This window comes from Podarcis melisellensis (genome assembly GCF_964234715.1).
Source record: "Podarcis melisellensis genome assembly, chromosome: 9".
In the NCBI taxonomy this organism is placed as follows: Eukaryota; Metazoa; Chordata; class Lepidosauria; order Squamata; family Lacertidae; genus Podarcis; species Podarcis melisellensis.
The window spans coordinates 2,795,916-2,811,134 of record NC_138541.1 but is presented as its reverse complement, the minus strand read 5'-3'; the positions used below and the strand labels follow the sequence as shown (position 1 = coordinate 2,811,134).

The window sequence follows — 15,219 nt, the reverse complement described above, 5'->3', positions numbered from 1 at the left end:
TTTCCTAAAATTACGGCAACTCTCTTGCATGCCATACTTTTTCCTTCTCTCTTGTTGTGTTGTTTGAGTTTATCTGTTATGCAGTGTTCATTTTTATGGCTGATTAGGAGTCTATGATATTTGGTTGGCCTTACTAGGAAAGCCAAACACTGTAGTCACCAGAGTTTCACAGAATCATGGAATTGCAGGATTGTAGGGTTCAAAGGTACCCCCAAAGGTCATCTAGTCCAATCCCCTGCTATGCAAGAATCTCAACTAAAGCGTCAAAAAGTGTCCACTACCTCCCAAGGGAGACCGTTCCACTGTTGAATCTCCTTTCTTGTAACTTGAAGTCATTGGTTTGAGACCTACCCTGTAGAGAAGGAGAAAACAAGCTTGCTCCACCTTGAGATATTTGAAGATGGCTATCATATCTGCTCTCAGTCTCATCTTTTCCAGGATAAACATACCCAACTCCTTCAACCACTCCTCGTAAGGCTTGGTTTCCAGACCCTTGGTCATCTTGGTCACTCTCCTCTGCACACCTTCCAGCTTGTCAATATCTTCCTTAAATTGGCACAGTCCTCCAGGTGGAATCTGACCAAGGCAGAGACAGAGCAGGACTTTAACTCCCCTTGATCCGGATACTATACTTCTGTTGATGCAGCCTAAATACCATTCACTTTTTTTTTTGCTGCTGGATCAACCTGTTGACACATGTTCAAGCTTGTGGTCCACCAAACTCCCTGGATCTTTTTCCCATATACCACTAGTTAGCCAGGTGTTGCCCACCTTATATTTATGTAGCTGGTTCTTCCTGCCCAAGTGCAGAACCTTACATTTGTCCCTATTTTGTCCCACAGTCCTTATCCAGCCAAGCCTCTCATGACTTGCCATGATCTTTTCCTGGAGAACAGAATGTGGAGAGGGTTGCTGGTTTGGTGGAGTCCAACCATCACTTCAGATGGTGTTGTCCAAAACCACAGACTTTTTGGGAGGAAGTTGCCATCGTAAAGTTGCCACAATAGCTGCCACTACTTGATTGAACCCTTAGAACTTTCACAGAGCCATAACCACACTTGCCTCTCTCCAGGGATGGTGAGTCAAGACTAGAGTGTGCCATGTTGGTGCCACCACTGGAAGGTCCCACAAGGGCTTTAAGCAGTCGTGTCCAACAACTCACCCACCCATCGTTCCTGAAGGATGCCCCAACACATGTTCTGCCAGGGACTGTACCTGGTGTTGGACAATATATGTCCGATAATCAATTAACAGACGCACAACATATAATGAACGAAAGCAAATGAAAGCAATGAAAGCAAATACAGTTGTACCTCGATTCTGGAACGTCTCTGTTGATGAACGTTTCGGAACCCGAACGCTGAAAACCCAGAAGTAAATGCTTCCATTTTTTAACGCGCCTCAGAGGTCAAATGGATTCTGTTGTGTGTTTTTTCGATTTTCTCAGTTGAATTTACAGACAGCCCTTTGCACCTCGGAACTCAAATGGTCTTCAGGAATGGATTACGTTCGAGAACCAAGGTAGCATTGTAGTTAGGAGTTTTAAAACTGGGAATGTATAGCATAGGTCTGAAGCACAAGATGTAACACCTATGCTAGTTAGGGAAAGCAGTGGGTGATGTAGACATGTGGTGAAGGAAGCATCTTTGGTACAACATAACACAATGCATGGGATCTCCAAGCTGCTGTCATAAAATCCAGGTATCAATAGGATAAAGACCAATCCCAGTTCAAGATTAAATGTCAACCTCACACTTGTCTTACAACAACTAAATCAAAATGAAAGACGCTTAACTTGTAACTGGGGGTCACTCCTTGATCTTCGGTACAAAAAGACCACATGCCCAGTGGACAGAAGATGACCTGCTGCTAGCAGAAATGTGCTATGCAAATAATATCATATACATTTTGTATTTTGGATCCATTATATTTTGTACCTCAGCTTTCCAAATACAGTGGTACCTCAGGTTAAGAACTTAATTCGTTCTGGAGGTCTGAAACTGTTCTTAACCTGAGGTACCACTTTAGCTAATGGGGCCTCCCACTGCCGCTGTCGTTGCCGCGTCCGCCACCGCACGATTTATGTTCTCATCCTGAAGAAAAGTTCTTAACCTGAGGTACTATTTCTGGGTTAGCAGAGTCTATAACCTGAAGCGTCTGTAACCTGAAGCGTCTGTAACCCGAGGTACCACTGTAGAAGGCTAAAAAATATTCAGAATTAAATTGTGCTTTTAAATTTCAATTGCTTGCCTGTAGTTGACATGGTCTCAGTAGTGGCGCCCGCGGAACACCCTCCCTTTAGATGTGAAGGAAATAAGCAGCTATCTTCTCTTTAAAAGACATCTGAAGGCAACCCTGTTTAGGGAAGTTTTTTATATTTAATGCTGTATTGTTTTTAACACTCCATTGGAAGCCGCCCAGAGTGGCTGGGGAAACTCAGCCAGATGGGCGGGGTATAAATAATAAATTATTATTATTCTGGGTGGAGCTGCTGGATTTGCATAACTGCGAGATAGCAGTCCATGTTCCAAATTTAGTCTCAGAAGAAGAAGAATCCAATAATTTGAGGGATGGGGCACTCATCCACTTAACTGAAGAAGTTCCCCAGAAGTCATTTAGCCCAGGGCTTAAAGGGGACAGAACATGATTGTCATTTGTAGAATTCCAAAGATACTCATGAAAGTCATTTTTGTGCATGAGAGTACTATGGAAGTGGAGTAAGCAATAACTAAACTAGATATTTTCCTGGACTTCTGCTATATGTGGAATGCTGATTGGCTGCCTACCAGTCCCAATCAGGGAGGAGCAGAAGCTGAATGGGAACTCTGGAATGTTCTGCATCAAAGCGGAAGGTGGTTGGAGCCGTTGAAGGAAGGAACATCTGCAGAAAGAGGCTGAGGCTAAGAGAAGATAAAGGACTCCAGGAGGCACCACGGTATCCAAAAGGGGAAAGGGGAAATGTCACTCGTAGTCAGCTGCCTTTTTCGGAGGCCATTGGTTGTCTTGCCCCATGTGCTGTTTAGCCCAACTGGCAACAGCTGCCCAGGATCCCTGGAAAAGAGAGGTCTTTCTAAGGCTTCCTGCTGGAGATCCTTCTGATGGGAAATGCTGTGGATTGAACTTTAGCCGTTTGCATGAAGTATGTCACTAAACTAGAATTCAGAAGGCCCCAGCTGCCCCTTTACAGTGGGAGAAAAGCAGTCTGCTTCTCTCCCACTGTATATCCAGGGAATAGGAGATTCTATGTCTATAAATGAAGTGAGGACAGGATGCCAGAGAGCTTTTCATGTCTACTCCCTTGTATAATGAAGAGCTTGATATGACTGCTCTGTAAACGGTAGGTTTGTCTCAAGACATTATTTTAACAGCCTAATCCATTAAATGGTCACTTAGAAGAACTCCAGGATGAGACACCACTCAAATTGAGGAGATAAGATGGCAGCTAAAAATAAGGTCCTGTCAACAAAAAGAGGTGAGCTTCTGCAGACTGCTACTCTGATTTGGTTTTTGACCACTAAATTCTTTCATAGAAGTTGTGCTAACTCTCTACTCCTTTATATGGTTCTGAACGCAGGATGACATAAGGCGCCAATCCAAATGAGCAGTTAAAATGATGAGAGGCCTGACATTCACAGAACGTAAGTTGTTCCTACTTTTTCCTCTTCAGTGCAATACAGGAAGGCAGAGTTTCTGTACGTCTTAGAAGGGAGACCCTGAGCCTTCCTTTCTGCAGAGTTTGGGGATGATATCTCAAGTGGCATAAAAATGGAACCTGGTATCTAAATGGTGATGAGGACCACCTCCCAAACCCTGGGAACATTTGTGCCAAGTTTGGCAACAATGTTTCAAGAAATAGCAAAACCTATGTAAATCCCACTTCTGTCTTCCATGGCATTAGCTAGCCCTCCCAGTTTGGTGTCATCTGCCAATTTGATGAGCATCTCCTCAATTCCTTCATCCAAATGGTTTATAAAATTGTTGAACAACAACGGGCCCAGGACAGAATCCTGTGGCACCCCCCTTGTCACTTTTCCCCAGGATGACAAGGAACCATTAACAAATAGTCCTGTAGCACCTTAGAGACCAACTGAGTTTGTACTGGATATAAGATTTTGTGTACATGCACACTTCTTCGATACACTGAAGCAGAAGTCACCAGACCCTTATATATCTGCATACTAACCCTTGCTTTTTCCTGTAGAACTAATTGCAGTCGTTAACAGTCATCAACAGTTTTTCCATACCCATTAAGTCAATCACCCATATCCCACTATCATTCTGAGAAAAACCCCACCCCACCCTCCCACTGTATATAAGGGCCTGGTGACTTCTCCTTCAGTGTATCTGAAAAAATGTTCATGCACACAAAAGCTTATACCCAGAACAAACTTAGTTGGTCTCTAAGGTGCTACTGGACTATTTTTTAATTTTTTATTTCGACTGTGTCAGACCAACACGGCTTCCTACCTGAATCAGGGAACCATTAGTGAGCACTATTTCGGTTCAGTCAGTCAACCAGCTACAAATCCCCCTAACAGTTACCTCATTCCACCCACACTTGACCAGTTTTCTCACATATCATGGGGAATTTTGTCAAAAGCCTTACTGAAATCAAGATACACTATGTTCACATCATTCCCCTGATCCACCAAGCTTGTTACTCCATTAAAAAAAAAGAAATGAGGTTTGTCTGGCAGAGTAGAGCTGAAAACTGAATTCCTGCAGGATCATCACTCACTACGATTTTGCTCCTGAGCTACAAGTTTTTCAGGAATTTACCCTACTGGGATTTAGCTGCTATCACACAATGGCTTTTTTGCAAGTTTTCGCTGATGTTCAAGTAAGTTACATACTATGTGACCCAACACCACAATGCAGCTTCAAGAACCAGTGTGGCTTCCAGATCCAATGTGGCTTCCAAATCCAATGTGGCTTCTAGATCCAATGTCTCTTCCAGATCTAATGTGGCATCCAGGTCAATACTAAAACGCAGACGAAAACCACCTCCCAGAAAGGGTATGTATGCAGCACACATAGAACTGGTTCATAGCCTAGACGAGGAACACACTGGAAAGGAAAAGTGGGAGAGCAACAGGAGGCATGTGTGACCAGTCGTAGTGGGAAGGGCTGGAGAAAAGCCAGCCGTGCTCTGTCACTCCAACAGGCTCCTTTAGCCAAGCAAACTAGTGCTATGCCAGCCTCAGACTGTGTTCTCCCCTGATCCGCAATGTGGTAAGGAGTTACCACTCTACCACTGCTCCTCACCCAGGTGAGGGAACAAACCTTTAAATAAACAAAGAGAATATCAAGCCAAGCATCCTGTAGGGACTTCGTTTATTAAAGCTATTTGGCAATAGGACAGCCTTCGCTCTGCTGGGAGAAAGGGAGGAGAAGTGTACCCTGTTGATCCTCATTGATCTTGCACTGCTTTTCACTACCATCAACTATGGTATTCTTCCGGTGGGACTGACTGAGCTGGGATTGAGTGGCACTGCTATTCAATGGTTCTAGTCCTGCTTGTGTGACTGAGCTTGGGTAGTTTTGTTCAGTACCATGGAGCCTTCAATGCGGGGTTCCTCAAAGTTCAGTTTCATTCCCCCATGCAGAGTAGGGTCATCCAGATTTTGGAGTGTGTTGTGAGAAATGCTGATGACACACAGCTCTATCTCCCCTTTACATTTGCAGCTTTGGCAGTTGACATACTAGACCGATGCCTGGCCTCAGTAATGGACTAGATGAGAGCCAATAAACAGAAGTTTAATCCAGACAAGACTGAGGTGCAGTCAGTGGGTGGTTCCCTAGACAGGATGGGAGGGATATGGCCTGCTCCAGATGGGGTTAGACTCCCTCTGAAGGAGTACTTCTGGATCCATTAATGTCACTTGAAATGAAACTTAAAGCAGATTTTCTTTCTTTCTTTTTGTCCATCAAGGAAAACTCGCTGCTGTTTTGCATGAGATAAAAGAGTTCTTTCTCTCTTCCATTGGTACATTTATTGTAGTGATGCTGTGCCTCGTCCTGTTTTTTGCTGCATTTGGAGCAGTTAGTCTGTGTAAGTCTAGGCTGTGTAGGCCTTTAGCGTTATCTTGGTTGGCTTTACATCAGTATGAAGAACACTTTCAAAAGTGTCACCATAATCCAGCCACAGCTAAGCCCTTTTACCTCCCATTGATTCCAGTGTGTAAGGTAAGGATGTGGCTAAATCTCACCCATTCAAATAAATGCCTGTTTCTTGCCCCTCAATAACTGCTTTGGGACTTCTTAGGCCAACATTATGAAGCAACCTGTGCAGTCACTTGTCCTACCTTGCAACTCCCTGTTCGTCTTTCTTTCTATCTTTGCATGCTGGGTAAGAGCTTGCTTCTCTTAAAGAGACTGTCACAGGTTCTGCAGGATATCTCACGGGCAAACAAAAGAGGTCTTCAAGTCATCTAGGAAACCATCCTCCCTCTCTGGCCTTCTCCCTAGCCCTAGATGAGTAGAAGAAAATTGTCAAAGGACAGGGAAATCATGTTGATTTCTGAGTGCAATCAGATGTTTGTGTGTGTCTCCTTTTAAAAGTCTAAGCCCTTCAGGTGTTACTTATTCATTTGTGGGATGAATTTAAGGTTCTGGTATTGACCTAGGAAGTCCTCACTGACTTGGATCCCAAGGGTCTGAAGGACACATTGTCTTGTACAACCTGCTCAGGTCCCTAGATCTTGGACATAGGAGTGGATTGTCTCATTGTCCCACTGTCCATTAGGTGGCATGACAGAAAAGAGCCTTCTGTGTGGTAGCACCCTGATTGTGAAATGTCCTAGCTCTGGAATTATACAATGCACAACACTTGCCATTTTGGCACCTGGTTAATATCTGTTTGTTTTCCAGATATACTGGTGGGAATATTAGGCGTTTTCTGGGTATTGGTGGGGAATATTAGGTTTTCTGCTTCCAGTGTGGTGTAGTAGTTAAGAGCGGTAGACTCGTAATCTGGGGAACCGGGTTCGCTTCCCCGCTCCTCCACATGCAGCTGCTGGGTGACCTTGGGCCAGTCACACTTCTTTGAAGTCTCTCAGCCCCACTCACCTCACAGAGTGTTTGTTGTGAGGGAGGAAGGGAAAGGAGAATGTTAGCCGCTTTGAGACTCCTTCGGGTAGTGATAAAGCGGGATATCAAATCCAAACTCTTCTTCAGTGAGAATTTTGAGGGCACGTGGTGGGCTGGGCTGGAGGGGAAAGGGAAGCTTCCTTGTCCATACAGAAGTCCATTTCACCAGTGGCACTGCGGCACTGGATATGGCCCTAACTCTGAGCTTTTACTTTATCTCATTTATTTAATGTTGTTACGAGATGTTGTAACCTGGCCTTTATTTATCCACATTTATTTTATTCAATTTATAGACCACCCTTCACAGGGTGATCTACAGGTTTCATTTTAATGCAGTTTTATTACTGGAATCTTACCCACTCTGCTGCCTGATGCTTCATTGAACACTTTTGCTATGAGATGGGAATAGCCTTAAAAAATTGCTAACACACGGGGAGCCTTGATTCCAAATCAGCCGCAGCAATTCTGGGGTGGAGGTACTGTCGCATCAGCTGACTCACCATTTCTTTCCCTCCGAACTCTTCCATAGATATTCATAAACGGGATCACAAAACACCTGAAATAGATTTAGCAATGAAAATGATCAGGGACTTCATGATCAAAGAGAAACCATCCCTCCAAGGAAGGAATGGTAAGGAAGGTGTCATAGTCCATACAACTTAGGGCCACTCCTTGCCTCTGCTCCAGCAGGGGGTATTGCCCCATAGAAGAGCTTCTTTGCTTTCCACCTGGCCAGACTCACCAGCCCCACTGAAGAGGCCGGAGGAACATTGCCCGGCTGTGGAGCGTGAAGGCCACTCCCTGCAAGACCCTTTCCACCTGGCCTAGGGGGCTGGGCCCACACTCACCAGCCCTACTATGTTAAATATGTAGTCTGTAGTTGACCTCCTTTGTAATGTTTTATTTTGAAATCTTTACGATAATATTTTAGTTTTCTGCTATGTTGCTTTGACTGTATACTCTATATTTGACTTTCTTCAGATTGTTTTATTGATTTAATATGCTGTAAACCGCTTGAGATTTTTCTTTAAAATACAAAGCGTTATGGAGGGGGGCGTCAGATCAATACTCAGCAGATTACAGACCACCCTAAATGCTAGAATGTGGCCAGTCACAAGTTATAGGGAAACAGCCTTTTTATAAAGTTGAATAGCTGTTTGAGATCTCACTGACCTGAATTATCCTAACCTTTCAGATTCTGAAATACTTGCTGAAGCTGAGAAGTTAGCAGGTGAATTGCTTATATGGGCAGACAGAGCAAATGAAGTCCAGTCCGCAATCAGTAAGTTATTCTTAAAATGGTGGTGTTGAAAAATCAGAGGATAGGGGGAACCCATGTCCTGAAAGCCCCTCATCTGAACAGCTGTTGAAGGTATAAAGGTCCCACCATCCTCTAGAATCTATCAATTCCACTTTGAGAAAAAGACCAAGCAACTTGAGGGAGAAATTTGGATTAGAGTTTTGTGACTTTGGATTTTTGTGGCTGTGTGAATTGATAAACTCCTCCTTGAATGGATTCCTAATTGTTGGCGGAAGTTGGCTGAATTCTGGGAGTTTGGGATATGAAGACTGAAGTGCCTCACCCTCCATATGAGGTGAACAGGGACCCCTCCAAGCTTAGACCTCGGGTCATTGTGCCTCAAATTGGGATTTGCTCATTATCACCCCACCACTGTGACTCTCCCCTGCCAACCATTGTCAGCAAGGCAAATGAGGAATTTGTTGGACCTTACACTCTTGACACGGACATGGGTGGCACTGTGGGTTAAATCACAGAGCCTAGGACTTGCCGATCAGCAGGTCAGTGGTTCGAATCCCCATTGCTCGGTCCCTGCTCCTGCCAACCTAGCAGTTTGAAAGCAAGTCAAATTAGATAAATAAGTACTGCTCCGGCGGGAAGGTAAACGGCGTTTCCGTGCGCTGCTCTGGTTTGCCAGAAGTGGCTTAGTCATGCTGGCCCCATGAGCCGGAAGCTGTACGCCGGCTCCCTTGGCCAGTAAAGCGAGATGAGCGCCGCAACCCCAGTCGGCCACAACTGGACCTAATGGTCAGGGGTCCCTTTACCCTTTACCTTTACACTCTTGACAGGGTGAGTTCCAGCAGATATCAATGTAGCTGAAATCTCCCGTAACTACTATATCTCTCCTATAGCAGACACCCACAGTAAGGTCTCTGTGAAAGAAATAGGATACCTTTCTGTTACTGTTCCACTGTTTGTTAAGACTGGGAGAATTCAAAGAGGTATCAGAGAATAAGTTTAGGAGTTAGAAGAGTGTTTCGCAAACTTGGGTCCCCAGCTGTTGTTGGACTACAACTCCCATCATCCCTAGCTAGCAGGCCCAGTGGTCAGGGATGATGGGAATTGCAGTTCAAAAACAGCTGGAGACCCAAGTTTGGGAAACACTGAGAAGATTGCTGCATCCCATTGAATTTGAGCTCTCTCTCAATGTGGTTTTTCTCACCTGGAATATACCTGAATTCCCTATAGTGAAGCACTTCTGACAGGCTATTTCCAGGGAGGGGAGTTTGCCAAGGTTATGCTGAATCATTACATAGGTTACAAGAAAAATGCCACCTTTAAAAACGAGGCGGGGGGGGGGAGAGTTGCTTAGAGCAAGGTGTTCTGGGAACAAGAAAGGGGAAAGAGGTAGAATTCAATGTGGCTGGAGGAGGCTGCACTGACATGCAAGAATCTCATCTGAAGTATCTCGTCTAAATATGTGTCAAATAAACTATACTTCTTAACGACACTCACCTCCACTATTCCTCAATTTTCTCAAAGGAAACACAACCCTGGGCAAGCAACTGGAACCTCCCTGAATCTTGCTACTGCTCGGCAGAGATTGGGGGTGCTACACAATCTTCATAGCATTACCAATCTGTTGATGAATGCAAACATTGGAACAGGGAAGGAAAAGGAGGACAAATGACCTGGCTAAATGTGTCCTTTATTAGAACCTTTCAGAGTATTAGCTACCATGTCTTTTGCTGGATTGTAATGAAATATCAGTATGTAATTCATAATGACTTTATGGGGGGGGGCAGGTTCTGTTAGACCTTCTGCCCAGCTCCTGCTAAATCTGCTTTTCTGCCCCCACCTTCCCACTTTCTGGCTTGGTTCAAAGATGACCTCACTTCAAATCATCGTCAAAAGTGGCAGCCATACAAAGAGGCTCTCTATTTATTTGATGATGGACTAGTTTACTGGCATGATGCAGAAAGGCTTTGTGAGAATAAAAAATCCAAACTGATTATTATTCAAAACGACAAAGAGGAGGTAAGCTAGCTGAACACTGCATATAGAAATGGCATGAATAATCCTTTGCAATTTGATGGTTTTAAGCCTTCCTGGGCAAGATACATTGGCCATAGCTGCAGTATACATTTAAAGCATGACAGTCATGGCATCCCCCAAAGGATCCTGGGAAGTTTGTTAAAGATACTGAGAGCTTTTTAGCAGACCTCCTATTCCCCTCACAGTCTTACAATTCCCAGAGTTCTGTGGGAAGTGGGATGGATAGATAACCCACTTTGGAATCTCAGGGGGGGGAGGGATTGTGGGAAACACTGGGGGGCGATTATAAAGCCCCCACACTTGAAACCTCTCTGGGCATCTTCCCTCTGGAGCGCAGCACAGGACGTTCTGTAACTCTTCAGCCCCGGTGCACAGCAGCAGAACATATCCGAAGATATGTGCACACTCAAACAGGCTTGTTTATGTCAGCATCGCCCTTGAGCCAGTGTACCAACTGGACTCATGCACTACAGCCCCGACTGGGCTAGGCGAGCTGGGTAGCACTGCCAGAGACCTCCTTTCCCACAGGAACTGGTCACAGTGCTGTGGACTCACAGCTTGGAGCTGAGAGCACCGGATTCACTGTCTCAATAATGCAGTCGTTGCGCAGCAGCGTTTTGCAGAGTCTTGCAGAGTATAAACCACTCGGAGAGCAGCTCTGTAAAGTATCTTCTTTTATTCTATAACTACAGCTATAATACAAACTATATACAGAGCTAAATATTCTGAGCATACATCAATGCTACTCTGAGTGCCTGCAGCTGCTCTTAGCAGCAATCTTATCTCTAAATACTATCTCTTGCACTCACTCTCCGACAAACTGACTGACTCTCTCTCTCACACAGAGAGACTCACTCACTTGACTAATTAAGTAGAGAGCAGTACATTGCTCCTCCTCTCTGTAGAGTCAGCAGAGACCTCAGGAGATGGTCAGGAGATTCTTGGGTATGGGAGGGGTGAAATCTCCTCATCCTCCCCCATTTCATCCGACCATTCAAGAATCTTTAACATAACTGCAATTTGCACACACACTCCAAAAGTTGTTCTCTGCTTACAACCTTGGTTAACATATTTGCAGGTATCTCTCTTCCACCTTATCTAAGACACTTTATCACATCATTAAACAGTTACTACAACCACTCTGTGTCTATTAGGAAAGAGTTAAAACATAAACCTCAACCTGTAGTTTACACAAAATACACATTGTGAACACACAAATGAATATGCAGCTTCTGGAAAATCTTCACACACATTTCTTCCTCTCAAATACAAATTGACATTTCTAATTAGGCAGATTTGAACAAACCACTTTAAACACATGCTTGCTCCTTCAATCCTGATCCTTCAAATGTCAGGTAAGGAAATAAATGCAGCGTTTTGTGCCACTATTCTCAGCACACTTCATGCTAGGTTTAAAAACCCCACCAGAGTTGCATGTGACCGCAGCCTTTGCAAACTCTTCAGAAAACCTTTTCGGCGGTACCCCCTTGGTTGTTCTCTCAGATCTGCGCAAAACTCTCTGATCCTCTTGTTCTGGTGCTTCCTCCTCTTCGGGAGAATGGGGAGCTAAAGTATATGAAGCTGCTAAGTCTGAATCAGCGTCAGACTCACCTGAGGCTTTTGGGCTCTGATAATCTGTGCCATCATCTGAAACTACATTGGCATCAGAACTATCAATCACATCAGAACTTGCCTCTCTTTTAACTTTATTTGCCCCATTTGCACCATCATCACAAATGGGATGGCACTGAAAAACGGCAACTTTGTCCCATTGTGGATTGTCGTCAATGCTCCTGGTCAGCCTTATGGTTTTCGTGTCTGTGATCAGGACACGATAAGACCCTTTCTCATATCCTAGGAAAATACCATGTTCTCCACGCTTACTCAGTTTGTCACCCTGCGAGGTGTGCACCCAAACTTCCGAACCAAAAATTTTAAAGTGCTTCACACATGGCTTTCTTCCGTGAAGCATCTCATATGGGGTGCAATTTACACTAGACTGGTACCTCCTGTTATACACGTGACAGAAAAACGAAAGAGCTTCGGCCCAAAAAGGATTGGGCAGCCCCGAATCATGTAACAGTGTTCTGATTCCTTGCTGCAGGGTCTGGTTCAATCTCTCACATAAACCATTCTGCCAGGGCGATCTGGGCGTGGCGGTCCTATGCTCAATGCCCTGTTCAGAAAGAAAAGCCTCAAACTCTTCTGAACAAAACTCTCCACCCCTGTCAGTGAAAAGACAATGTACATTCTCATTATGTACATTTCTGAGCCATTTACACAACTGACGAAATTTAGTAAAGGCTTCAGACTTTTTCTGCAGCATATAGACCCATGCATATTTAGAGTAGGAGTCTATCAAAACCATGAAAAACCTTGAATTGCCTCTAGAGAGCGCTAGAGGCCCCACTAAGTCTGCATGAATGACTTCATATGGTTTCTTGGCCTCTCTCCCAGACTCTGTACCTTTGGGAGCTTGCCTTGCCTTACTCTGAGCACAAGAAACACATTTCATGTGGTAGGGACATTCTTTCAGCTTCATACCCTGAACCATATCAGGCATTTTTGCCACAGCCTGGAAATTCAAATGACCATAAACACGGTGGTAATAATGAATACATTGGTCATGCATCTTCTCATTCTTATCAACAGACAAATTGCAACACTCTTTCTCAGTTGCTTCTGCAGTACCTGTACCTGAAACAAAAGGCAATTGATACAGACCATTTACACATTTTGCATATAGAATGAGCTTGCCATCTCGACGAATTTCACAGCGAGATTTAGCAAACACCACCTTAAAACCCTGATGATCAAGCTGGGAAACACTCAACAAATTATCCTGAATATCAGGCGCATACAGGACATTCTTAATTGTTGCATTCAGGCTCTTTAAGAACACAGTTCCCTTAGCCTCACTCGTGAGAACTGTCCCATCTGCTTGATGAATTTCTTTCTCTTGCTTCTGAAGCTGAACAAAAAGATCCTTATCTTTGGCTACGTGGTTGGTACAGCCAGAGTCGATCACGAAGAAACTCCGCCCACGTTGACTGCAGCAGCGAGAGAGCAAAACCTTTGAAGTAGCAGGTGCTTGGGGATTTCGTCCTCCTCCCCCTCTGCCTCTGAAGTTTCCCTTCTTCTTTGAAGATTTCTTGCAGCACTGGAAACTCAAATGGCCTTGTGCTCCACATGAAAAGCACCGCTTCAACTTTAGTGCTTTAACAGCAGCAGTTTCACTTTCACTTTCACCTGCTGAAGACTCAGGCACATTTTCAAGCACATTGTCCCGGCTTTCTCTAACAGCCTGTCTGCGATCCCACTCATTCAAGAGCACGCTAGACACATAATCTTCTGTTAGCCGGTCAGAAGGCAATGTAGAAATCTGGGCAGCTACTCCATCGTAAGACTCATCTAGGCTATTTATCATCAGCATTGCAAACACAGCCTCTGAAATAGCCAGGTCTCGCTGAACAAGGTCCTGTCTGAGACGCTTTAACTGAGATAGATGGCTAGGCAAAACTGCAGCCTGCACAGCTTCTTGAAGAAAATCACACTGGAACCAGCATTTTGTCTCAGATGCATATCTCTCAACTTATGCCAAACAGCTTGTGCAGTCTCTTGACCCTCTAAGTTCACCAGCAAGTGGTCTGAAACACTCAAAACAATTGTCCCTCGGGCTTTCATATCTGCAGCATGCCACTCAGCCCAATCATCATCATCTTTATCTGGAGGGTCATCTTCTATGGTGTGAAATAGCTTTTCCCTCTGTAAAAGCGCTTTCATCTTAACTTGCCAAACTGCATAGTTTTCAGGCGTGAGGAGGGGAAAGGACATAGCCATCTGGCCAGAATGTGCACAGGCCATGTCTGCTATTACTTAGAGCAAGACACTTCCCTCGTGCAAACACAGATAAAGCCTTGGACTTCTTCAGCCACTCTCTCCCCCACTCAAAGCGTAATTAACAGGCAAACAGGGATGCTATCTTCTTTCTTTGGCAGTCAGCAACATACCTCAAGCAGCAGCAACAGCAACAGCGGCAGCTTGAGCACTCTGCTCCAGCACAGCTCTGCTTCTAGGCACCACAAATCAGTCCAGCATGCAGCCTCCGTTCCACCGTCCAGCGATCAGCAACAGACACCTCTGGCGACTGGGACGACTGGGATGACTGGAACAACGACTGATCAGACGACTGGGCCCATAACCGATGTCAGCATCGCCCTTGAGCCAGTGTACCAACTGGACTCATGCACTACAGCCCCGACTGGGCTAGGCGAGCTGGGTAGCACTGCCAGAGGCCTCCTTTCCCACAGGAACTGGTCACAGTGCTGTGGACTCACAGCTTGGAGCTGAGAGCACCGGATTCACTGTCTCAATAATGCAGTCGTTGCGCAGCAGCGTTTTGCAGAGTCTTGCAGAGTATAAACCACTCGGAGAGCAGCTCTGTAAAGTATCTTCTTTTATTCTATAACTACAGCTATAATACAAACTATATACAGAGCTAAATATTCTGAGCATACATCAATGCTACTCTGAGTGCCTGCAGCTGCTCTTAGCAGCAATCTTATCTCTAAATACTATCTCTTGCACTCACTCTCCGACAAACTGACTGACTCTCTCTCTCACACAGAGAGACTCACTCACTTGACTAATTAAGTAGAGAGCAGTACATTGCTCCTCCTCTCTGTAGAGTCAGCAGAGACCTCAGGAGATGGTCAGGAGATTCTTGGGTATGGGAGGGGTGAAATCTCCTCAGTTTACACATTTTTGTCTACTTAAAGAAGAAGTCATGATCTGATCGGAAAAATACAAATATTTAGGTTACAAAACTATAAAAA

The 15,219-nt window shown here is 44.7% G+C and overlaps 1 protein-coding gene across 9 annotated transcripts in view; it reads left to right on the top strand.

Moving 5' to 3' along the window:
• The window catches only part of LOC309377693 (secretory phospholipase A2 receptor-like), a 55,315-nt gene that overhangs the window by 14,839 nt on the left and 25,257 nt on the right, over positions 1–15,219 (top strand). Inside the window, exons 1-8 of one of the 9 annotated variants that reach the window (XM_081925334.1) lie at positions 2,671–2,935; positions 3,394–3,472; positions 3,575–3,638; positions 4,879–5,016; positions 5,933–6,052; positions 7,619–7,720; positions 8,285–8,371; positions 10,215–10,235. In XM_081925334.1, coding sequence (XP_081781460.1) covers positions 3,611–3,638; positions 4,879–5,016; positions 5,933–6,052; positions 7,619–7,720; positions 8,285–8,371; positions 10,215–10,235 — 496 coding nt within the window. In that variant the 5' untranslated portion in view covers positions 2,671–2,935; positions 3,394–3,472; positions 3,575–3,610. Of the gene's footprint in view, positions 1–2,667; positions 2,936–3,393; positions 3,473–3,574; positions 3,639–4,878; positions 5,017–5,932; positions 6,053–7,618; positions 7,721–8,284; positions 8,372–10,214; positions 10,367–15,219 lie in introns of those variants that run through there. The other 8 variants (XM_081925336.1, XM_081925332.1, XM_081925335.1 and 5 more) reach the window with 8 other exon arrangements.